Here is a 26,056-nt window from a genome sequence, read left to right as displayed (position 1 = left end):
AGGCATCTGTTCGCCTGGTGGTCTTTTCAGAGTGTGCTCGCTGTATTCTCGGAGCGACAGGTTCAGGTTGCCGTACCCTGTCAGTCAACATGACGCGCCCTGTAAAATGTTGCGGCGCTGTCACTCAAAACAAGAGCTCTGGACGCGCTCACAAAAGATCGGAGGCAGGGATGAAGGACACGGCTGATACAGCGGGCACATCAGAAGGGCTACCAGACCTATCTGTTGTCATCCGCTAGCCCCCTGACTTTGCCATCGAGGGGAAAGAGAGCTCCCTGACCTTGTCCTCTGAGAGAAAATGGCATGAAGCAATCTTCCACAAAGCCCTCTCGAGAGATACGGGTTGCCTCTATTAAACGAGGAAATAAAGCAAACCCTGTGGCAATTTGGAGTCTTCAAGCAAAGCATGATGGGTCAGTCCTTTCGCTGTAATTTTCTTTCCCTCGCCCATGCTTGCGCGCCTTTCACAACAAGCTCATTAAAACCGTGCATCAACTGGCTTTTACCCCTCTCGCTCTCGCTCTAGTTGCGGATCATTAGTTAGCATTGTGCGGCTCTGAGGAAGTGCAGTCTTTGAGATGTGTGTGTGTGTGTGTGCGTGTGTGTGTGCGTGTGTGTGTGGTTTGATGAGCGTGTAAACCCCCTCACCCCCAAAGATGTCTCATTAAGAGTTTCAGTAGAAGAACCTCTCTGTCCCCCAATCCGTTGTTCCCTCCCTCCGTGCTCATTCCCTCTCTTTTCGTCTGCTAATTAGCTGGCATTTTCGCCTCTTCTGTGCGTCCCCAGTTACATCTGAGAAGGAGACGGATATGATTTTTCTTTAACCCGAAGGCCAGCTTAATCAGCTGAATTAATGACTTTATTACCCATACTGCCCTGGGCAATGCAGCATGTTTCTCTCTGTTAGCCCACGTCGTCTCTTCTTTTTTTAGTCCAATACATTACAGAATCTATATGCATTTAAAACAAAAATACACACAGAAGAAAGATGGACATGAAAAATGGGTAAAAAACCATGGGTGCTGTGGAAGATACCTTGGCACATAGATCATTATTTATTATTATATATATAATATATTAATTCTTCACTATCAATTATAAATGTATATATGTTGTATATATATATATATACAGTTATATATCAGTGTGCAATACTCTGATATGATGAACTTTTTACTCCAGTATCAGTGTCATTCTACAGAAAGTATCCTATACCAAAGGAACAATTTATTAGATCTTTTTTTTTTTTTTTTGCAACTATTGTAAAAAATATTTTACTGTCACTTTTGTTGATTAAAAGTATTAATTTTCCTAAAAAGTACCTTACTGATCCCAAACTTTAGTGTATATTGTGTTCTTTATTTATCTAATATTTAACCTTTTTAAGCTTTCTAAAAATTCTTAAATTCTCATGCAATAATAAACATCTTTAATAAAAATATTTTCTAAACAGTATTTGTGCACACAGTATGTATATAATAGCGAAAACACCCATGAATAATACCCTGGAGGGCTTAATAACTGTAAATTTCCATCGTCTGGTATCAGAGAGAAAACATTTATGCAAGGACAGAGGGCAGACTGGGGGTCTTTACTGCTTGACACCATGGTTTGTGGCAGACAGGTCTGTTCACAGCAATTCAATTTATTTGCGCATTTAAATATCGTGAAAATCTTGTTTTCACATGTCTTGTTCTATAATTGGCCTTTGTTTCCATTAATGACGGAAAAAAAAAAGTGTTACAGGTAATTTGTCATTAAAAAGTGGAGGTATTCTTGCATTAGAAATTGAAGGCCATTTTACCTTTAGCTTTTTCAACTTATGAAGTATCTCATTTGCCAGTACAGTGTATGTACTTGGATAAATGCATGCTGTGTAATTACAAACTGGCAAATTTTTAATAGTTGTAAACTATTCATATTTCATCGTGATATTTTGTTCATATCTAAATGATTGTGGATGCATTCAATGAAATCTCAATGAAATGGTTGATACACATACTATTCAAGATATCAGTTTGCGTGAATTTGCAAGACCTTTATTAAAAAACGAGGAGACGAGGCGAGAGCGAAGAGAGAGGGCATAAAAATAAAAACAAAATTGCACTTTCATTAGTATTTCAATTAAAATCACATAAAGAATCAAGCTGAGACATTTAAGTAAATAGTTATTTTAAAACTAAGAATAGGAAACTTCAATATTGGATGTAAAAAAAAAAAAAACATGCCCTGCCATACAACCAGTAAGAGTCTGTTGACGCTACATCAGCAGCCGTCTGCAGCAATAAAACTGATCAATTAACAACACAGTCATTTCCAAAACAACACATTATCAAATCAAACTTCTCTTCTAATCAACAGCCACTTTTGTCATTGTTAGCGGAGTGTGTTTTTGTCACTGGTCTGGTGAGATGATGTTTCTGTCCCTACAGACTCATTAGAATATTGCACCTGCAGTTCAAGACATTTCATATGCAGTGAAGACAATACTTGTTTGGCTGCACCAAACACTTCCTCTCCCAGACAGGAAATGTGATTAGAAGTGAAGGTGGGATTCAGTCAAAAAGGAAATATTCATTAACCTAAATCACCCTTTCCACAACTCCAACCCCCAATGCCATACACACTCCTTGTCCTCGCCGCAGTAGCTGAACGCACATTTTTCTTTTTCCCTTAAAATATCTATTTTGCAATTTAATTATTTAATTGGAAAAAGGGAAAATTTTTAAAAAAGGAAAAGGAAAACAAAATTTTTTAAAAATTTTGCTTAAAAATGTTGTAATTAAAATAAAAATAATAAAAATTTTTAAAAAATTAAAAAAAAATTTTCCTTTTTTTAAACCAAAAAAAAAGGAAAAGGGGAAAAGAGGGGGAAGGGGGGAAAAAAAAAAAAAACACCAATATTTTCAAAAAACACTAAAAAATCAATTTTTAATAAAAGTTTTTTTAAAAAAAGTGGTTTCAATTTGGGGAAAAAAAAAACTGCCCAAAAAAAAGGGGGTTTGGACGACATTACAGTCATTTGATAAAAAATGTTTACCAAACCCCTTTTTTCCAAACAAAATTATAAATAATTTTTCAATAAAAAAATTTTTTTTTTACTTTTTTTCACTCGGGGGGAAAATTTTTCCCCCCTTTTAGCAACCCATTAAGGGGCCCAAAGGGGGGGGGGGGGGGGGGGGGGGGGGGGGTGGGGGGGGGAGGTTTTTTTTTTTTTTTGGGGGGGGGGGGGGGGGGGGGGGGGGGGGGGGGGGGGGGGGGGGGGGGGGGGGGGGGGGGGGGGGGGGGGGGGGGGAAAAAAAAAAAAGGAAAACCTTCACATTTCAACCCAAGTGGGGTGCGGGAATACGGTTAAAAAAAACAACCCGCCAAAAAAAATTAGTAAATTTTTGGGATGGTTGAAAATTTAATTACAAAAATAAACCCTGGGGGGGGATAAATAATCCTAAAGAAATAAAATTTAAAATCAAAACCCCCATTTTAAATTGGAAGCTCATTTTTTTTTTGTTTTAAAAAAAATTTTCTTTCATTTGGGTTAAAAACCCCCCGGTAAAAAAAACAAAATTAACATTTTTAAAAAAAATTAACCCAAAAAAAATTTTAAAAAAATTTTAGCTTTTTTGATTAAAAAACGGTTTAAAAAAAATTTGAACCTTTATTTTTGGGGAGTAAAAGCATTTTTTTTTGACAAATTTAATTTTCCCGGGCATTTTTATTAAAATCATATTTATCAAAGTTAAATTAATAATTTTATTTCTTTAAAAAAACGTTTATTTTATTATTTTCTTTTTTTTAAACAGTTTTTAAAAATTATTTGGTTTTTTTACTTTTTTTCTGCTGTTTTGGGGAAAGGAATAGTCAAAGGAAGTAAAAATTTCCATCTATGCAGCCACAATATGATGGGTTTTACTTCTAATAAATCAGTTTAGTGAACGAATGGAATGAGTAAATTTTTCAATAAACTCAAAAAGTGGACTTACCGGCTGTCCCACTCGGGAAGAGCCTAAAAAAGCAAACTTAAAGTGTTTATTTGCAAACTATAACATTTTTTTAATTTATTCTAATCAAATGTTGTAGTGTTAATTTTTTGTCTAAAATCAAAATAATTTTAATGCAATGGTAAACAAAGCATGATATCTAACCCGTTTTCATTTAGCAATTGCGTATTTATTTTCGAAACTGTAGGCCTTTTTTTTTTCTTTTCAAAACCCTTAAAGACTTGATCAGCTAAAAGGGAAAACAGAAATGGGCATCGACCACATTCAGATTAAACAAAATAGCATCTTTTGTAAAAAAAATTTGTTCAGTTAAAAAACAAATTTGATTCCATTTAAGTTGGGAAAGGGGGGCAGCCCTGGCAACTAGTACCCGTTTAAAAAGCTTATGGGGAGACAATGATGCAACCTTTGGGGGGGATAAATAAGAAATTTATAAAGTGCACTTTTTCGAAAATTTGGGCCCGTTTGTAAGACTTTAAAACCACAAAAGGAAAAAGATAAAAGGTATCTTAAACAAAGCGACCATTCTGCTTTGGTTTCAATAAATGTGCTGGCATGGACTCGGATATTTGCCATTTTTATCATGATCAAGTCTACAATGTGCATTTTTTTTTTTTTTTTTTTTTAATGAGAGTAGTTTTCCTCCCTGGCCAAAAAATGCATGACATACCGGGTTTTTTTTTGTATTACTGTTAGTATTTTTTTTCTGAAAAAGTTTACAGTTTTTATTTTTACTGCTTATTTGTCCGTTTTTTTTACAAATATAATATATATTATTTTATATATATATATATATATATAATTTTATAAAATATATTAAAATAATTTAAATTTTTTAACATCACAACAAAGGGGAAATCTTTTTACATATTTTTGGCTGATAAATCCCATGTGAAACTTAAAAAACAACAAATTTTTGAACAAAATTTGATGTATTATTTTAAAAAGTGCTGCTTAAAATTTTTTTTAAAGGGAAATACACTACCATTAAAAAATATGGGGGAAGTAGTTTAAAAAACAAAAAATAAAGAAATTAAAGCATTCATTTCAGGACAATTAAATTTATCAAAAAAAAGACAGAAAGTATTATGATGTTACAAAAATTTTTTTTTTTTCCCAAAATTAATAATTTTTTGAACTTTTAGCCAAAGAATCCTGGGTGAAGAGAATAATCTGACAGTTGGTAAGTTAATGGCCAAGAAAATGGAAACCATTCCCCAAAGGGCAAATAAAGGCATTTAAAAGTGATTTATTTAGAAAAATTAAACCTGAATCATTTTTTAAAGCCCAACTGAAACCACCACACACACCACCCCACAGACATTTAAACAAAATTTTAACGTAGACAACATGGCAGCATAATTTAAATGGTACGTAGTTGCAGAACTATAATAAAAACCCAAATTTGTTTTAAGAAGCGAAAGGAGATTTGTGACTTTATAAACCTGAGGGAATGGTCACATGCTTTCTGTCACAGCACTATCTGTCTTTCAAGCAAAATACCCCAGCACAAGCCGCCTCTGGATAGGCAAAAAACACGAACCCTACCCCCAGTCGCACATTCCCCGACACAAACACTCTTCACAGAATCTGAATGAACATAAAAAAACAAGTTTAGCTTTTTACCATAACAGCATGAAAAAAATTGCTTTTTTTGCTACTTTTTAAATGGTTTTGTTTAAGTGACTATCAAAAAAAAGGCATATAGGAGTTTTTTGTTTTTGCAGGTACCTGAGGGGGGTAGTGAATGCCCTGCGTGCATTACGGTGCAAGAAATGAATAGGAAAGCCTTTAAAAGTGTGTCCATCAGGTACCGCTCTTCTCACAGCATCCTGAAACTCCTCGTTTCCACACAACACACCTGTACAGCGCTCTAGTTCATACGCCGACAGCGCTGCTGACAGCAGGTATGACAGGTGATCATCCCACACCGTGGCCAGACCAAGATCCTACCGACAAAAGCATGTTAAAAAGCATCCAAGTACAAGTTTATCAGTCAACTATTAACTGTTTTTTCAATGTCAAGAAAATACTCTGTATATATATATATATATATATATATATATATATATATATATCTTATATGTTATAAACTCCGATTTACATTTTCAAAAATTAAACCACATTCATGTTGCTTCCAACCCTAAGTCCTTTTTCTTCGAAATAATACAAAATATTGAATACTGAACTGGTATTTTAAGTTTCAAAATTACAAAAAGCAAATATACATTGCTTTTAGGTGGAAGGTCGCCTGTGCATGTGTGGATATATACTTTCTATGCTCTGCTAATAGTAGCGCATTTCCAGCCCAAGTTGGTTGCTGGCCTCATTAGGCGCTACAGAAGGGGAGCAGAGGGGAGGAGTCGGGGGGAGAGAGGAGGTGGAGCCGGGTGCACATACAGGATCTCACGGCCTCCTCGCTCATGGTTCGCTTTCCCAGCGGGAGCCATCTGTGAAGTCAAACACACACACAGCTCTCCACAGCATCTGGCGGCCGAGCTGTGTCTACGGCCAAGAACCCCCTTGTTGCTGGAAGACGCTGGCGTTTTATCCTGTAAGGAGTGGGTGGAGTTTGGGTTGGGGAACCATGGGGGGGGAGCATCTGGGCCCATTAGGCCTGCGGAGGCATTCAGTACAGAGAAAGCAAAACAGGAAGCAAGATATTAAACATTATTAACAAGCACACGAAATCAGTCACGATGTCTGATTTGGCATGAACAAATGACTCTTATGGTAATTTCTTTGATGTGAATCAGTCAAAAACATTCTTGAAACAGCCTCAAACTAATTAGTGGTTTAAATCAGACTCCCGCGACTGACTTCGCGACTTAACTGTGAATTTTTCATTTATGTCTGATTCCAAAGAAACAGGAAATTTACTTGTAATTAAAGATACATATTCACAACCAGTTTTAAGTATCGGTAATGAAAATTAAACTAAACTATTAAAAATATTTTTTTTGTTAATTAAAAAATAATTTAGGAAAAAAAAAAAAATATATATATATCAGATGTAAGAAAAAATGAAATTATAAATATTGCAATGTAAACGAACCAAAATAAGTACTAAAATTACTAAAACTAAAATAAAAATAAAAGTCAAACAAAAAATAAATGTACAAACAAGCACATACAGTAAGAAAATTACTAAAACGTAAACTAAAAATAAAACTAACTGAAGATATAAAAATAAAGTAACAAAAGTGAATTTAGTATATAAATACTAGTAATAAATTGTTTTGTTGCAAAAATATCATTATAAAACATTCAATATTTCACAAAGGCTGTTTTCGTAAATTGTTTAACATAGTGCAATCCAATTGTAATGTTTAATAAACTGTAAAAGAAAACTTTGTTTGGAAGTAAACTGTGAGGTGGGTTACATTTTTGTAATCATAATCCATATATATATAATTATAAATCAATATTCAGAAATATTAACAAACCCATTAAGCACATTTGTAAGTGGTTAACTAACAAGCCATTAGGCTCCTAAATGTATACATTTTAAGTAACTTTTCTTTTAGTTTAGAGACATTTCAGGGGCGGTTAGAATGGATGAATTTTTACCTGTGTCATGAACTTTCCCAAATGAGGGGGTTTTTCCCGCAGGTCATGACCCGGGTGGAACTTTTTTGGTTTGGCCCACACATACATAGCATCCCCCAAAATCCCAACCAGCTCACAGAATTTTGGGCATGATCCTCACAGTCGCCCTAAAACAACAAAACATCTAATCAAATCTATTTTTCAACTTAAAAACGCAATTAAAATTCCCAAAGGTTTTTACTCTGTTATGGTTTTCGGGTTCATGCTTAGTTTTTAAATAATAAATAGGGTGTCTTCTTTTTTTCTGCAAAAAGGCCATATAGAGCACACTGCCCCTGCCGGACTCCCCCACCCCACGGTGCTCTCTTGAGCAAAACGGGTAACAAAACCCCGGGCCCTTCGGGACTCTAAAAGCCTGCCGGCACGAAAATCCCCTACTAAAAACACACGGCCGGGTTTCACACCTTTTCTCCGGGAAAAAACAACACTTTTAAAAACACCGGGGGAAAATACGGTTTGAGTAAAAAATCCCCAATATAAACTTTCAACAGTAACTTCAGGTCCACCTGTGAAAAGATTTCACCAGCTTGGACTGGTTGGGGCGAATTCCAAGAACTCCTCCCACCACTTTTTTGGCAAAACCCCAAAAAACCCTCCCTTTTGCTGTTTTTGCCTTTCCAGGGATGCTGAAAGTAAGACCCGATTTTTTGTTTTAGCCAAGCTTTTTTAAAAAGAATGTTACAAACAAATAAAGAGAATAGAAAAGAAATTTTTGTTAAGATTATCCCCTTTGTACAATGATCAAGAAAAACAACTCCTTTAAAATGTTCTGGGTAAAAGGAAAAAATGGTGGACGGATAAAATGCTACTAAAAAAAGGTATAGGGGTTTTAAATGTCATTACTTTTATGACGGGGTGAAAAATTGAAAACAATGACATACAAGCGTGCTTTCTTATAATACTTTTCCGTTTTCATTACCATATTTTGATTTTTTGATTTTTTAAATCCTTTCGCAGGGGGAAAACACAGCTCTAAAAATGAAAACCCCCTGAAAATTTTTAATTAAATCCCCCAAAGAAAAGTCACTCTGAATCTTAAAGAGTCTTTTAAACGAACCCCAAAGCCTTTCATTTTGGGCGTCAACATGAAATTAGCTATTTCCCCCTTTTGGGGATTTAAAAATTTGGGTCTGATAAAAAGAAATTCTTTTTGCCCGGGTTCTTTTTGGGAGGGGTAAAAATAGAGGTACCAAGCCCTCCTCCAACACTTTTTTATGGCATACATCTTTTTGCGGCCAATCACCAAGTTTGCATCACGCAAAGGGGGGTTTTGGAAAAAGAATCGTTGACGAATCGGGGGGGTCTTTGAGAAAAGAAGGAAAAAATAAAGCTTTTATAAGAAAAGAAATTTTTTTTTTTGACCTTGCCTGCAACCTTTTTTGGGGGACCCCAAAAAAAATGCCCTTTCTTTACCCTAAGGGGCCCTTTTTAAAACAGTAAAAATTTTAACATTTACTCCTTGAATGTCTTGCCCGTAGATTTCATTAAAAGTACTTTCTGAAAACTTTTTATTACGGGACAGTCAAAATTACTTTTCATGCTCCCAGAGAGTTTAATTTGTCTAAACCTAAAAATTTTCCTTTAAAGTTACCCAATATTCTTTAATAGTGGCCCCTCACCTGGGGGTGACGACTCAGGCTCAGTTCCAGTAAGAGGGGAACACTCCCCAAATTTAGATTCAGAACACCAACCCTTTCTTCCTGCCTGAGGAAAAAAAATACATGACCTGCCCATTAACCCTTTTTTAAAGGGTTAACACCCTTAATGTGTTTTTTTATCTTAAAAGTACATTTTAAATCCCAAAAGAAACTTTAAGAGCTGCAAATGTTTTTGTTTAAAAAGAAAAGGGCTTTCAAAGTAAGTTAAAAAAATTTAAACTTTGTCAAAAAATCTTTTTTTTTGTCCCAAAAGGGGGAACCAAGCAAAAGGAAAATTTTTAAAAAATAATATAAAAAAAATTTGGATTTGGGTAAAATGTGTGTTACGAAAGGAAAATGTTCCCCTTTAAAAAATTGGGCTTACCCACTCCCCGAGTTCGCGAGACCTGGTTTTCCCCCCGGGAGCACCGAAACTCCCCCATCAAAAAAATAAAAAGAAATAGTGTCGTGTCCCCAATGCGGTTTTAAAACAGCACCATGTGCCTGGGTCACGAGGCAGCATGGGTAGCTCGCCATCTTTCTAGTCTCCTGTCCAAACAAAACACACCAGGTTCTTTTAAAAAAGGGTACATTTGCCCCTCACCTGAATTAAAAAAAAATAATCAAATTTTCCACTTGTATTTGTCTTTTTTTGATTGCTTTAATCAAAAGCTGTGGTCCATTTTAAGAAACCCGGGGGCTGAGGGGTTAGACCCCGAAAAAGAGGGTTTCTTAAGACCCTGGGCCACTCGTGGGTTTCCCAAGAAAGCCCTCCCGTAGGTCGGTTTACAGGCAATGGGGCCGGTTTGGACGGAAACGCGGTTTCGGAGTGGAGAAAGGGTGAAAGTAACACCTACCCGGGGAAAAGGGTTTTGGGTCCGCAAATGCTAGGGAAAGGGCCCTTTCCCCCCAATTGTAGGTAAGGGACTCCCCAGGGGCTGATGTTAGCTGGGGAATGTTTTTTAAAGGGGTTTGTTCTTACTTTGGTTTAACTGACTTTTTTAAGTAGGGGCAGAAAACATTAAAAACTCATGTGTTTTTTGAAAAGGAAAAAAAAATTAATTTAATTAATCAGTCTTTGAAAAAATACAATCACTTTTTTATGAACAAAGTGAAAATGCGCCACAAAATGGGAAAAAATCACTTACACTGAAGCACGAAAAAGTTTCATTTGTGTTTTTAAAAAATGAGCTAATTTTTGGGTTTAGAATGAAAGAGGGTAAAAAAATTTTAGCCATTAACAACACTCATGTCTTCGCGGTGATGTTCTTGTCCCAAAAAAGAGTGCAAATTTTCACAGAAGGCTTCAGGGGAGAAAACCCCCGTGGGGGAAACAATAGCCTTTTAAAAAAACGATACTCAATATTAGGGTTTTGGGAAAGAACAAAAAAAAAAGAGCATTCATTTCAATCTCATTTGCAAAAAAATAATCCCAAAAACTTTTCACTTTGTGAAGTGGAGATCTTTCATCAATCCTCCACGATCCCCTCCCCCGGGGAAAAGTATGAAATCCCCCAAGGGGAAAAGCGGTCCATGGCCCATACCCCTCCGGTCTCCGCAAACATCCGAATTTACCATGGGTATCCATCTGAAAAAGGGTTTTTACAAATAACAGATTAGAATTTTCAATATCAGGTTTTTTTGAAAGGTCCCTTACTCCCAAAAAGGGTGCATTTATTGGATTCAAAAAAAAAGAAAACGCAAAACTGTGAAATATGTTACCAAATTTAAAAAACACGGTTTTTTATTTTAATACATTTTAAATGTCTTATTACTGCGATTTTCAGCAACAATTAACCATTTTGTGTAGTGATCCCTTTCCCAAACATTAAATGCGGATACATTTCAAAAAAAAATTCAAATAAAAAAAAATTATCTATTTGGATCAAATTAAGCACCCTTTCTGAGAATAAAATAAATAATTATAAAAGTGTATTTTAAATTTAAAAAAAAGCTGGTAGTAATTGGGACAAAAAAAACACTTGTAAAATATTGCGTGTGTGGGTTTGGGTTTTCAAAAACCCAAAACACCCTTTAAAAAAACAAAACCCTTAGAAAAAAACCCCCAAGCTTTCTGTAGCGTTTTTTACAATAACTTACAAAATTTTTTAATCCAAAATGATGTAAAATTTAATATAAAGGTTTGACATAATTTTTTGCTCAAATTACAAAAGGGAAAGTCTTTCACTAAGGGAAATAATAGTCATAGTACGTTACCTTTATTAAAAGGTCATGGATTTTTGTTTTAATTTATTTGCTTTTCTGGGGGCAGGGACTGTTTCACGTGAATTCAAATTTAAAAAAAAAGCATTTTAATTCCCCCGCTGCTTAAACCAGTTTTTTTAATATAATTTTTCCCTATTTTTATGTTTTTTTTTTTGTTGCTGTGGATGCGATCAAAAACCTTTGATTCCTGCAATGACGTTTTTAAATCCTGGCGGAAAAGGGAAAGGGGGGGGCTGCGCACGCGCCTGCTTTTCCCGCGTTTCGACTTTAAAAAACTTAAAGCCAAACAAAAACCCAACCCTACGTTTAAAAACAATAGTCTTTTTTAGCTTTATACTTTCGATTTCGGAGATTTAGAAAATATTAAACTCGGGTTTTAAATGGGCCCGCGTCTTTAACTTAGGGAAAATTCTTTTTGCAACCCCCTCTGGACTTTTAGTTTTTTACAAACACAAAAGTACTTTACCTATCATACCAAATTCCAACAGAAAGTATCCTGAAATATTCGTGTCCTCTCTTTTTTGGGAAAATACCTTTAGGCCTTTCTAAAAAGGAGGAAAAAATTCTTTATTAAAACTAAAAATTTTTGCTAAAATCCACAATCATAAATGCAAAGAAATGTTTTTTTGGAATTTACAAACAAGGTTCAGTATATTTACATTTTTGAATTGAAAGGGTTAGCATGTATCCTATGGGAGTAGTTCTATTGTTTCGTCCATAATAAAATGTGTATCTTGTAGTTCGCCACAGTGCGTTATTTAGTCACTGCAAAGCTGTCATTATTTAAAAAGTCCTTACTTAGCAACTTATTAGTCTCAAAAACAAAGCAGCTTAAAATTTTGTGTTTGGGGAACAACAATGTGCAATTTATGTTGTACAACAAAATAGAATACGCCTCAAGTAATATAACAATTAGACCTGTATTCTTAAATCAAATCTCGCAATGATAAAATCATAAACCTATTTTGCATTTTCGTCTATTAGGATTTGTCGATCGGTGACGAAACGCCCTTGACATTTAGAATCGCTCCGAGAGCTAATATATGTAAATGTAACCCAAAACTCTCTGAAAAAAAAACAAAAAAAAGAATTTCATCATTAAACATGTAAAATCTTTGAGCATAAATTTTGAATCGACAAGTATCGTTATTAGTATAGGTGACTTATTACTGAAAAAAAAAAAAAAAAAAACATGTTTATAGCTATAGATATGACATTCCAATTTAAAATCTTTCAGAGCCTTTAGAACTATAGTGTACCAGGAGAACTAGTTCAACACTTGTTTATATTAATTTATGCCGCCAACCAGATGGTCAATTACATTTTGCAAAAGCATGTTTGGAACCGCTTTCCTCATATCATTCTGAAAAAGATTATTAGCTCCTTACCAGGGCAGCTTTTTCCTAAGTGGTGACAACAGACTGCCTGAGAGGAAAAGGGATTGTTCTTTCCCCGGTATCGGTTCAATTGGCTATGATTGAAAGAAATTACCAACTCCCACCATTAAGCCACTTCTTGAAATATTGGATCAATTCTTGGAACCCTGGCAGGAAGATACATCTAATTTGACTCGCTCTCTCGATTAAGCTAAGTAATTGGCATTAAAACCACAATGAAATCCTACATGTTGAGGGTAACTGCGACTGGAACCAAACTATTGATCCGTGGAGGACAAAAATAAACCGCTAGGGGTTAGTTTAGCTCCCATTCTCTAAAAATAAAAACAGGACTGACAAGGCACTGTAGTAGCACCCACCCCACATCCCCCCTATTAAAATGGCCGCTGTCACAATCTGCAGTTATTTGCACTTCATACATCACTTTTACCCCACGTGCATCGATTGAAATGAAGAGATCCCCATATTAAGTGTGTAACCAGAGAAGTGTCATAGTCACTAGAAGAGTGCCAGCGACAAAAAAATACTGCAAACAAAACAGCAATATGTCTTTCTTTAGTAAAGGAGTTTACTATGTACACTTTCTTAAAAAGTGGAAACCGGACCACTGATTAGCATTCTGGTCTAAATTCTACCGTGTCAAGTTTTTAAAATAAACTATACAGCAGCGCGGAGCGCGTGTCCTGTATGTGCATGTAACGGAACCTCACTGGCCTTTTTGAGCCTACTGAAACCAAATGAGTCACCCTAATGAATATCCCATTTGGCGGTAATTTTAGCAAACAGAAGCATTAATTAAACTCAGACGGACCGCGTGAGGGTCTATTGACATTGCTCTGTGCAAAAAATACGGTATAACAGTGAAAGGGTGTAAGTACCAGCGCCTTGCCTCTGCTCGCGAAAAATTACCATGCTGGAAAAACTGCTATAGGTAGTTACAATTGTAACTACATCATAGTGGTTTACACTGTATATTCCCACATCATCGAGCACAAAACATTCAATAAACTCCTGAAGTCTACTCATCCGGTATGAAGTCTTGTAACACACACTCACGCGCGATGTCTACATGACTTTTGACACCCTAGAATACTACAGAACGGGTGCCGAAGCACCTACTAATGATGAGTACCATTAATGTTGGGTCCACTGGGGCAAATAAAAGACAAAGAGCCTTTCGAATCTGTGGGATTAAACACACGCTATTATTCGGATTACTAAAAGCCCAGCACCGCAGCAGGTCCCAATGCTACAGCCTGCACCCAAGCGCCGACATTTCCAGCGCACGCGACTTCCAGAAAAGCCATGGTCTCTTTTTCTTCTCCGAATCGCTTAGTTTCCCACTTCATTTGCTGGCACCCTCTGTTGCCGTTGCTGGCTATGCCGTTCCTCGCGGTTCCGCTTGCGAAGCGCTGAAGCATAACACAACACCACTATATGGTTTGATCTACTTGCATATTATTCTTAATAGGCCTAAACACTCATACGGTTCGCACATTTTCCGGGTAGGGTTCCATTAATTAACAGCCTTAAAGTGCCCCTATTATGCGGCTGTTCTACTAGCGGTTGCTTTATATTCTTGTGTTTGGGAGACTACTGGCCGCTATTCCACACAAAGCGTCGTTTCGCTCCTGCACAATCAATATGCATTTACTATCACCCTCTAGTCGATTCTCCAGCGGTCATTTGCTCTCACAGCGTGTGCTCACGCGCTTCGTCTGGGAGTGGGTCACGGTTTCGAATCCGTACATGTGCATTGTTTCAACATGAGTCGCCTCAGTCTCTCTAAAAACCCTCCTTTGTTCTGTGAGCCTGCTCTGCTCTGATTGGTCAGATGGCCTAGTTATGATTGGTCTACGGCGTACAGCGTGTGTCGGAAATGATACGCTTAGTTCAATAGTTCGGTATTTTGAGCGCTCTTATAGAAAAGTATAGACATCTTTAGTATATAAAACTTACAGGGTTTGTGATTCAGTAGAGGAACTGGTCCAAATAAACAGGATGTCTGATCCATATTTCAACAGCAAGCGTTTAGTGAATCCCGAGTTCAGCTCTCCGAGATTAGAGAAGCTGTTGTCAGTCCCCGCGCCGAAGGTTTGTGGGCGGAAGTCGTCAAGTTGTTCGCGGCTGGCCAACGTGTGGAAACATAAAGTGCGCATTATGCAAATGTGTTACCATGTTGATGGTGTACCCCACTCACAGAATTCAATTCAATCAAGGTTATTTGTATAGCGCTTTTTACGATAACAAATCGTTGCACAAGCAACTTAAGTAAAATAAACAGAAGTGGGATTCAGATTACTAACCGACTCGTCTAGGCTGTTCAGATGTCGATTCTTTTATTTTGGAAGCAAAAACTTTATTTATCGTGCACTTTCAGCGTTGGCAAATTTTCAGACAGATCGTAATGTACATTCACACTACAGCTACATTACAACACCACTGCTATTGGAAATTTCATAATAGCGGACAGTTTAAAAAGTGCACTCTCGCTGTTTTCTGAAATATAATTTTCACAATGTATTGGTTATAAAAACGTCATCTTGTTAAAAGTCCTCGCACACACATTTAGGGGTGGCGGGGCGGGGAGGGCAACACGCGAAGCTGGTTTCAACTTATTACATGATCCTTCAGAAATCAATTTTAAGTATGCGGTTATATGTTTTAATATTGAATGATATTATTTGGGTGCTCAAGAAACGATTGACTAATATAAAATGTTAATAAACAAAATGTTAAGGGAATGGTTGTGAAAATTGTGTGAAATCCCTGATATAACATGATTTTTTTTTTCCTAAGATTTTTATCATCAATGAATATAATGTTAAAAAGAACAGCATTTATTAGAAATTGATTTTTTTTTTGGTTTTTGACATTTTAAAATAATCTATGACTGTCATGTTTTTTTTTTTTTTTTATCAAATTTAATGCATCCTTTGGTGGAATAGAAAGCATTAATTTATAATGATATATATAACAAAGAAAATCGTATCGACACCAAACTTTTGAGTGGCAATAGATGTATTACGTATATAATATACATATAGAATACATATAGGAATTTACTTCCTGTCTATGTACTGTTGTTCAAATTATGGTTGATCTGGAACTAGATTTAGAAAAACTGAAATAACAATCTCACGCTCAGCTACTCAGTACATACAAGTTTACAAAACATTCTTTTTTTCTTTTGTTTCTTACCTTAATGTTTTTAACTCTGTATGCTCGTGGTCCTTGTGGTGAATGCATGCCGTCTTGTTCTCTCCTGGATCATGTGGCTCTGTACAAAGAGTCAGACTGTCCGTTGAGGTTCTCTGAACTCAGGATGAGCTCTGAGACAGATGAAACAAATAAGCTTCTGGCTCCTGCCACTCTTCAGGCTGCTTCTGCTGTCAATGCAAAAGGTTTGTTTTTACATAAACAGTACATTAAATACTTTTGGGAGGCAAACATACTTTTTTTTTTTTAATCGACATGTTACACATCAACTATTCACACATATTTTAAAGCACCATTACTATGGAAATGACTATGGTTATTATTTATTAAAGTACACACACACACAAAAATAAATAAATAAATAATTTTACTGTTTCAAAAGTTTTCTACTGTCCCCTTTTGTACATTATAAATTTTAAGTATAAATCTAATAAACTACTACCAACTCTACTGTCCCCCAAAATTGGAAGAGCGGATGTACGTTTTAGGAATAACACAATACCTATCCCCAGCAATTCAACTGTTTTAATGCAACAACTGGTTATTAATAAACTACTCAAAATCAAATGGAATAATGCAATCGCACCTGCTTGACACCTGCAGAGCCGAGTCTTCCAGGATGCGCTTTGACTCCCTCCATGACTTGCCATGTATGAAAAACGAAGCTTGATCTGGGTTGGTTGGATAAGGCCCATTCGATACTCTCTCATATCTAACAAAACCTTTTGAATGTCCACAGACGGACGGGTCTCTCCTCTTGTCCATCTACAAATACAAAATGACAATGAAATATCAGTTAAACAGACCACTATATAGTACCTGATAATGACAATCTTCTAACCCTGGTTAAAAAAAAATGATTTCAGTCTCACATAATGAATGTAATAAATGATGATTTGCTGTAAAACCTTTAGAATCATTAAATATTGTGTAACCGCAGTCTTACCAATACAAGGCAGGTGTCCACCAATGAGAAAGTCCCAGATCTCCCTATTCCCTGCACTGCAGTGGACCACCGCAGGTCCGTTCTCTGGCCACCAATGAGCCAGACTCTCGAACCTTGAAAAGGAAGTTGAGGAATGATGCTGGGACTCCGGCACGCCAAAATCAGGCCACGTTGTGTAATTAAAATGGTGGATCTCTCTGGTTTCTCCTGTCTAAAAATATGGGACAACATTTAAAACAACATTTATTTTTGATGTTTTGTTTAGAGAAGTATTCAGTGATGTAATAATTTAAAATTACGTTTCACCTTGCCATTTCTGAGTTCTAATTGTCTGATTGTGTAATTCGTGTGTGACGTCCTCAGACACCAGAGTCACCCCAAAACCCAGTGTCACTGAAATCCATGTCTCGCTCCTCCTTCGATGGCCAGTACTGCGCACACTTCTCCTGTTCAGATTGAACAAAAACAGCAAAAACCATATTTCATTTTCCCCCACTAAGCAAGCAAATACACATTACTATTTATCAGCTTAATACATAATAAAGATCCAGTCTTCAAAAATCATTCTAACATGCTGATTTGGTGCTCAAGAAAAATATTGCTTATAAAGTATTAAGTGTTGGAAACAGTTGTGCTGCTTAAAACGTTTTTTTTTTTGGTAAAAGAGTAAATGTCTTTACTGTCCCCTTTTCATCACCTAATGCAATCCTTGCTAAATAAAATGTAGTAAATATATATTTTTTAAATATAACAACTTGCGGACCACAAGCAGTGGTTTCTTTCTTTTAAATGCAAACGTTAATAATGTAAAAACAAAGCAAGGCAAAGAAACAAGTGTTGTTTTGGTTTCACTCACCGAGCCTTTTTCTATAACTCTGGTAAGCATAATAACTGCTTTGCAAACGTTGTTTTCCAAATCATTGCCAGAAGTGACCACAAGTGTTCCCTCAGAGGGCCCTGCACAAAGAGAAAAGTGTCTGCAATTACATTAGAGAACACACAAGCAAGCTGGTCAGTGCAAAAGAAATGCATGCATGTTACATTAAATTACAATCTTCGACACATTCTTCTTTGTTCTACAAAAGGCTGTAAAGGATGTTAAAAAGACAGGTTTCATGACGCTAAACACAAATTCACTCAAAACAGAGGAAACATGTAAAATCTAATTTGTTGGTTTTATAAAAACCACATGTAAATGTGTATTGAGGTCAAGTGAGAGATCAATGCAAGTCAGCTAAATGCAAACAGTGGACTTACTTTTTCCATTACGCTGCCATACCTGTGTAAAATATGTACCTTCTCTGGGCCTCCTCCATGGTAATTAGGCTTGCATTTATGTAGTCATTCTCTGAATTTTTCTAATCTCACCCGACTGTGGTCCATCTTAAACACACAAAAATTCAGGTAATTCAGGGAGAGTCGACAATTATTTTGGCAATTTGTGTTAAATCAATCTGAAATCAAGATTAAGCTCACAGAAAAAAAAAGCTTTTAAGGACATTTTAATAAAACAAATAAGCAACTTCTGTATGGCTTTGCCTCACACATTAGGTCACTATTCACTTTCACTACATTTTTTCTTTATACAATGAAAGTGAAATGGTGACTGAGGCTGTTATCCTGAGACTGTTAACATTTCCTATTTTGGTTCACACAAAAAAAAAAAAAAAAAAAAAAGGTCACACAGATGTGAAACAAAATGACGCTGGCTAAATAATGATACAAGTTTAAGTACACTGCCCTTTTCAGGGCAAGGTTACAAAATGAGTGAAACATTGTTTCAAATGGTTTTACGTGGAAGAAACTTACAGGGGGACTGACGTCTCTATATCTATTCCTATTGCGATTTTCTGGGAACTTTGCCACTTTGTAGGGACACTCCTGAGACTGGTTACGGATTTCCTAGAAAGAATTACCAAAATAACAAATATCAGTGTGAAAACCCTAAGAGCCACCCCTTAAAAAAATAAAAATAAATAAACACACACACACCACTCCACGCTCATGTATTACATGACATGTAAAACCTGCGTAGAAACATTTCTTTATATATTTATTATGACAAAAGAAGGCGGGAATGTTATTAAAATATGAATAAAGAACAAATAAATCGGTCAGTATTAAACATATCCAGGCAAAAACGGGGGGTTGTGCATGTAGGACTATCTGGCTGAGTTTATTATAGAAAACTGACAGCTTTGGTTCTTCAGTTCTTGGGAAGTGCTCGTCAGTTCTCAGAAACCGTATCAGTGCATGGCTGTGTGTCAAAACCTAGCGAGCTCCCTAACTGGACGGCATTTTTGAGCATCACAGATGCACGCGGGGGGGGTAGAAGGCGGCAGAGATCAGATGACATTAAGGGCGATACGACTTGGAACGCATTTGATGCCTAAAAAAATAAAACTAAGGTGAAACTGTGATGTCTCGAAATGCTGTCTAGGTAGATAGCTCACAAGGTGTTGAGACGCAGCCCACGTGTTCACAGGAAGCCGCTCTAATGCACCGCACTGTGACATGACCAGTCACGCACTTCACATTGCTCGCGCTCAGAGTAAACAAGTTATTTTAACGCATGACAATTCGTTGTGTGGTTTTATTCGTTTTGCTTGTTGACAAGAATTAAAAATAATAAACCGATTGAGTTCTAAATTATTGTAACACCACGTCCAACTCACGTTCGGGTTTACCCGAGCTGAAGGGTTCACAAAAGAAGATTATTTCAGGTGTAGCTGCGGGCAGTAATTTCATGTGGACCGTATTTCTCGGTACTACGCGCATGCGCTGTAACGCAAAGTTGAATTACCCATTCGTTCTCACGGCCCCGAGTACTTGCATATAGGACTATTAGATAAACATTACAAATCTATCAGGGTAGAATACAGCAGGTGTCCCAAGCGTTCATCCTAAGAACGGCTCAGATTGAATCATTCAGAAGAACCGTATGACTTACATTATAAAGGTTTTGCCACTGTCCAGATGAATCGATGTTCTCAAACTCCTGATCCATTTTTTCCCGAAGCGGGGTTATTCAAATGGGAGATGGTTAAATCATATGTCGTCTGAGCTCAAACGAGGGGTCACTGTTCCCTTGTTAAAAATGGTCATGATCCCTTGAAAACGGAAAGGAACGGTGCAGTGCGATGTTAACCCTCATCAAAGAGGATAAAATTACCAGCACTTTCAGCACCCCCATCGGCTACTTCCGTGTGCCGGAGGAGAGCCACAAAACAGCGCCCTCTGCCGGACACGAGTCAACATGGCTACCTCGATTACTTCCAGGTAGGCGACTCGTACAAGTGTTTCGAATCTTTTGAATCATTTCACCAAAACGATTCATTCACTGACTCTTTCTGAGAAGGCTACTAAGTTTGTGCAACGAGGTCATTCACTCAAGTCGTTCACCAACAAAATGTCAAGATCTTTTATTAAATTTCCTCATTTACAAATCAAGTTTTTCCACAAATGTCAACTAAGCTAATTTTTTTCCAAGCCATCCTCATTCACCAATTTAGAGCATGCCTTTCAAGCTATAGCAAAAAGACAATATTAAGCATAAAAAAGCACACTATCATTACTATATCTGCCATATAATAACTTTATAAGGCAGAACTATTAAATCGTAATACGTTCTGAATTACGCGAGTCAGTGCGTGGAAGTAAACGAGAAAGATTTGTTCAAATTCAAGATTCTTTTCAAATCCCGAATTACACCGATTCGTTCACAAATGAAACACTACTTCCAGGAAAACTATTATCCTTTTAGTTTATTGATCATTTTCTCTTTTTAACTTCTTGTCTTTTGAAGTCATGAAGTAAACAGATTAGCCTACATTATATTGACAACTTAAATAGTTTGATTAAAACTTTTGCATTAAATTACGATTGAGAAAGGATGTGTTTGAACGTGCACGTGATATATTTAGTTTTTTTCTTGCGCTGGACGTGCTAAACAGCTGCTTCTTATGAATGGCTAATGAGATAATGCCTTTATCCCCCTCACACCTTATTAAACAACAATCCCCATTGTCACACACGACTGCATAGACTGGCTGTCTGTTTGGTAGTATATCCAGCTCAAGTTGTGCTTTCATATTTATGGCCTTGTCTACCTTTAAAACTCACTTAAACATGAGGGGAAATATTTTTACTGCCTTTGCTTTGGTGATGACTTTGTTTTGTTTGGGTAAGTCAGTAATTTCCATGGAAAGTAGCCTATTGTGCTATATTGTTTTATTATAACAAATGTTTTGAATGGATTTTTTGTTAACCATTTATATCCATAATACTACATTTTAAGTAGAATCATACCAATGTGATCAAGTCCCTTTGTATCTGCAATATGAGTGATTTAATAACTTTTTAATAGCAAACACCGTTAACAACATGAAAAGCGACCACACTATACGCACCTGTTCATTCCATTAACAAATAATGCATTCCTTTGCTTGCAGGACAAACACTTGAGTGCTTTCGGTGTGAGCTTGGATTCTGGGATTTGTGTTACACTACCAAGACAAACTGCAGTGATCGTGACGAATTGTGTTATGTGGGAACTGGTAAAGCAGGTAAAAGTGATTCTAAAGTTCAGTGTTTTGGGGTGTCTCCCTTTTTTTTCTTTTTTTTTTTCTCTCCCCCATCTACTTTTGTTACTCGGCAATCCTTTCCCTTTGGTTTTTCAGCTTCTGTGCTGGATATAAAGGTGAAGGGCTGTCTTCCCATGGAGAAGTGCAACAAGACAACGGTTGTAGAGTTCCTTGCCAATAAGACCTTGTACACCTTGGAGACCACCTGCTGTGAGGAAGACTTGTGCAACGCTGGCCCTTCCATTCAGTTGTCCCTTGTTCCTCTCTTGCTTACCGTACTTCTCATTGCTGACATGTTTTGATGATTTCTAAATTCTAATGGTTATAAGGGATTGAGGGCTCTTCATGTTTACACCGTTCACGTCCTATTCTGGTTTTACTGTTGTTGAATGATCTAAAGCAGCTTCCTTTTATATAGCAGAGCACATTTTGTATGCTCTTTTCTAGCCAGTTGTTTTTTTTCATCCAAACGAGTAAAGATTGACGTTCTAATGTTTTCTTAACACAAACATATTTTACTGTTCAATAAATGCAAATGTCAAACATCCGTGGTTTCCTGTCTTGTGCACGGTCACTGTCACATGCAATAGAGGGCGCTGTTTGACTAAAATGCGAGGCTGCTTTACCGCGCGTGCTCAGTTCCGCTGATCTTCATGGGACACATGCTTTCCAAGTTCAACGTGATTGGACCGCTTGCAGCCTCGCGTTTAAAAAAAAAAAAAAAAAAAAAGTAGGGAAGTGCACACGTTCGTGTTTACTTCCCGCGTGCCATTATCAAGAAGTGTCGATGATAAAAACAGGATGTTTGTCGCGCGCAGCATTGCAGCCGATCATAAAGACCTGATCCACGATGTTTCTTATGATTTTCACGGGCGGAGAATGGCGACGTGCTCCAGCGACCAAAGCATTAAGGTAAAAGGTTTATCATCCCACGGCCTGCTAGAGTTTGTTTGCAATGCATGCAACATCTGCTGAACGAGCATATGCAATGCAAATTAAAAGGAAGTGAATATGACAAAGTGTGCAAATAATTTTTTTTTTTTCCCTTAGGTGTGGGATAAGGGTGGTAATGGAGAATGGACCTGCACAGCCAGCTGGAAAGTAGGTCTTACCATAAACCAGTGGTTCTCAACCAGGAGTCCTGGGCCCACTAGGGGGCAAGAGAATAAAGCATATAAATTAATCAGTTATTAATTAGTTAACAATTGTAGTTCTAATCTAATTGAAAATGATAACAGTCAAGTTTGGAATCACATTCTTCAAAATCAATAAAAATCAAATTGTGAGAACGTTTTCTCTGATCTCAGCATGTAGTTCTCTCATTCAGACGGTTTACCAGTTGGATTTTGGTTATCGTGAATTGGCGTAGACTCAGTGTTGGTCATCATAATCCAGTGTCTTGGGTTTTGTGCTGTACTTTGACAGAAACTTGTTTTGTAGACTCACAGTGGCTCGGTTTGGAGAGTGACCTGGGCCCATCCAGAGTTTGGACAGGTGTTGGCGTCCTGCTCCTTTGACCGTACTGCTATAGTATGGGAGGAGATTGTTGGAGAGTCCAATGACAAACAACGAGGACAAAGCCACTGGGTAAGAGATCCTTTCTAGGATGTGCATTTTCCCTAAATAAGTTGGATTTGGTTAGGGTTTATACATAGTTGTGAAAGGAGGCTTCCTAAATAAGAGTGGCTACATGGCAAGCTGCTTTGCTAAGTGTGCTCTTTATTGTCTAGTGTTTTTTTTTTTTTTTTTTTTTTTTTTTTAAGACTTATGATGTGCTGCATATATTTGACAGGATAATGTGTATATATATTTTGTACAGAAAGCAGTTATTCTATGCCTAACATAGCCTGTGCATAACATTTATGTCTTCCCTGTTCTCACATCAGATAAAGAAACCACACTTGTGGACAGTCGGACATCTGTGACCGACGTGAAGTTTGCCCCGAAGCACATGGGCTTGATGCTGACCACATGTTCTGCAGACGGGGTGGTGCGAATCTACGAGGCCCCTGACGTGATGAACCTGAGCCAGTGGTCCCTGCAGCACGAGATCTCATCCAAACTCTCCTGCTCCTGCATCTCCTGGAACCCTTCCAGGTGAGAATACACAAATGATAGATAAACACATCTACGTGGTAATAGATGTAAGCATGTACACCTACACAGTTGTGGATTTAGTTGTGCACAATTTGTAACTTAATATATCGTGCATCTGAATGTCTCAGATAATTGAGTTCTCATTAGATCTGTGACCGCAACTAGCACTGATGTTTTACATGCTTGTCAGCATCGAACAGTGAGGTCAGATGCAATAGGTGTGCTAGAAAACATTTCCAAGTCTCTTTGACTTTCTCAGATCACTTCTGAGACAATGTTGTCTTGTAAAATGAATCGGTGAATGCACCTGTTTGATTAATAAAAATATGTATTTTTATTTTATTTTTTTTTCTTCACAGTTCCCGAGCTCATGCACCTATGATTGCAGTGGGTAGCGATGACAGCAATGTAACGTATGGCGGCAAAGTTCAGATATATGAGTATAACGAAGTTACAAGGTTTGCCTTTAATCCCCTTATCCTTTTATAGGCTAGTTCACACTCATCCAGAAAAAAAAAAACAAGGAACATCAACATTTTAGACATTCTGGATTCGTCAGATTTAGAATAGTGTGAAACACAACTATCATTGTCACACTGACCTAAGAAATACCAACAGTTAGCGCACACACAAACCTTTCACATTGTACACATTTTAAACATTTAAATAAGTGTTTTAACCTTCACAGGTTGGATGTTTATTTTTTGACTTTTTGATGGTTGCAGGAAATATGCCAAAGCAGAGACCCTGATGACAGTTGCAGATGCTGTACATGATATTGCATTTGCTCCAAATCTGGGACGGTCTTTCCATGTACTTGCTATTGCAACCAAAGACGTGCGCATCTTCAAACTGGTTCCACTTCAGTGAGCAAAATGAAACCAAATGTATATTACAGTGAAATGGGATCAATACAAATTGTGTAGTGCTGCCATGTATTTGTCTCTACTGTTTAACCTTGTACATCACTGCATCTATACTTTTAATTATATTACTTTTACTACAATGTTAAATAACGTTAGGGTTCTTTTAATAATGCAAGCTTCTGTTTTTTTTTTTTTTGTAAAGCTGAACATTCAGAGATATTTGGTTAAATTCTAATTGGATGCCAATAGATTTACTTGCTGTTTTTTGAATAACAGAAAGGACAGCTCTTCTTCAGCACCCACTAAGTTTGAAGTGCAGGTGCTGGCTCAGTTTGACAGTCATAACTCTCAGGTGTGGCGGGTCAGCTGGAACATCACCAGTACACTTCTGGCTTCCTCTGGTGACGATGGTTGTGTGAGACTCTGGAAAGGTGAGGGTTTGCTACAATCATCAAAAAAAGCACCTACTGAAGTGTTATTCATTTATTGTAATTTGCCCATTTTTCCAGCAAACTATATGGACAATTGGAAGTGCACAGGTATTCTAAAGGGATATGGTAGTCAAGTATCTGGTCAGCCTGGTGCACTGAGCGGCGTCCTGGGATCTGCTACTGCACAGAGTGCTCTAAATGGGGCCACTGGAAGATAGATGCCATATGACAGGAGCCAAATCTGGAGCTGAGCACTTCTTTGATACTGGACTTTACAAGGAGACCAACTGATTGTGCTTGCTGGACATGCAAGAAGACTGGCACTTACCATGGGTCCATTGTTATTACAAACTGCCTTCAGTCAATGATCCTTAAGTTGACTTTCCTTTCGGTCTATGGATTTGTTTTACTCTGGATGCAGACTGTGAAAAATACATTGCTGTATTTTGAAATGAGTCACGTTTAAATGGATTTTCTGATCACGGAAAGACACCATATCTATATTTTATTCCAGTTATGTTTTGTTGACATGGAAAAAAAAATGCTGCCATTACAAAGCTGCGAAATATTGGTCTAATTGACTTCACATTTGTGTTACTGTATGAGAATCATAAAGGTTAAGGTTTAAGCAGCTGGTGTATATATGATGTATTCAGAAATATTTGAACTTGTTTTATTTGAATCATGCTTTTCTACTTTAGGCGATAACAGTATAATAATCCTTGCTAGGGTACTTTTGAAAGATGATTTGATTTACATGTATGGTCAAAAGTTTCTGTGAAGAAAAAGGGAAGTTGTATTAAATGCCATGGTGTTAAACACTTCAACAGAATTGTTTTCTTTTATCACTTATAAAATAGTTGATTGAATATAAACATCTGACTGGGCCTGGAAGGAAAAAAAAAAAAACTAGAAATATTACCTCTACAGTCTAATTATGGATGGCGATCATATTTTGAAGTAGTGACATTAAAACATTTTCTGTATTTTTAGTGGTTCAATCGTTGTATTTGTTATTGTGTATGAATACACGTATCTTGTCCTGCA

The 26,056-nt window shown here is 36.9% G+C and overlaps 2 protein-coding genes and 1 pseudogene across 2 annotated transcripts; 2 read left to right on the top strand and 1 right to left on the bottom strand.

Moving 5' to 3' along the window:
• Positions 1 to 14,084: 14,084 nt before the first annotated feature.
• Positions 14,085 to 20,039, bottom strand: LOC122140084 (annotated as a pseudogene).
• Positions 20,040 to 21,037: 998 nt separating this feature from the next.
• LOC109076104 (sperm acrosome membrane-associated protein 4-like) lies at positions 21,038 to 22,162 on the top strand. The gene is made up of 3 exons (XM_019091909.2): positions 21,038 to 21,215; positions 21,484 to 21,597; positions 21,712 to 22,162. The coding sequence occupies exons 1-3, from the start codon at positions 21,128 to 21,130 to the stop codon at positions 21,915 to 21,917; spliced, it is 408 nt and encodes a 135-aa protein (XP_018947454.1). The 5' UTR covers positions 21,038 to 21,127; the 3' UTR covers positions 21,918 to 22,162.
• Positions 22,163 to 22,318: 156 nt separating this feature from the next.
• On the top strand, positions 22,319 to 25,836 carry LOC109076106 (nucleoporin SEH1-like). Its single transcript, XM_042740524.1, has 8 exons — positions 22,319 to 22,527; positions 22,666 to 22,716; positions 23,056 to 23,204; positions 23,503 to 23,712; positions 24,072 to 24,170; positions 24,438 to 24,578; positions 24,855 to 25,009; positions 25,088 to 25,836. The coding sequence occupies exons 1-8, from the start codon at positions 22,417 to 22,419 to the stop codon at positions 25,225 to 25,227; spliced, it is 1,056 nt and encodes a 351-aa protein (XP_042596458.1). The 5' UTR covers positions 22,319 to 22,416; the 3' UTR covers positions 25,228 to 25,836.
• Positions 25,837 to 26,056: the final 220 nt, after the last annotated feature.

Source organism: Cyprinus carpio, chromosome B16, assembly GCF_018340385.1.
Source record: "Cyprinus carpio isolate SPL01 chromosome B16, ASM1834038v1, whole genome shotgun sequence".
Taxonomy (NCBI): domain Eukaryota; kingdom Metazoa; phylum Chordata; class Actinopteri; order Cypriniformes; family Cyprinidae; genus Cyprinus; species Cyprinus carpio.
Note: the sequence above shows the minus strand (reverse complement) of the source record. Positions and strands in the feature narration are given on the sequence as shown.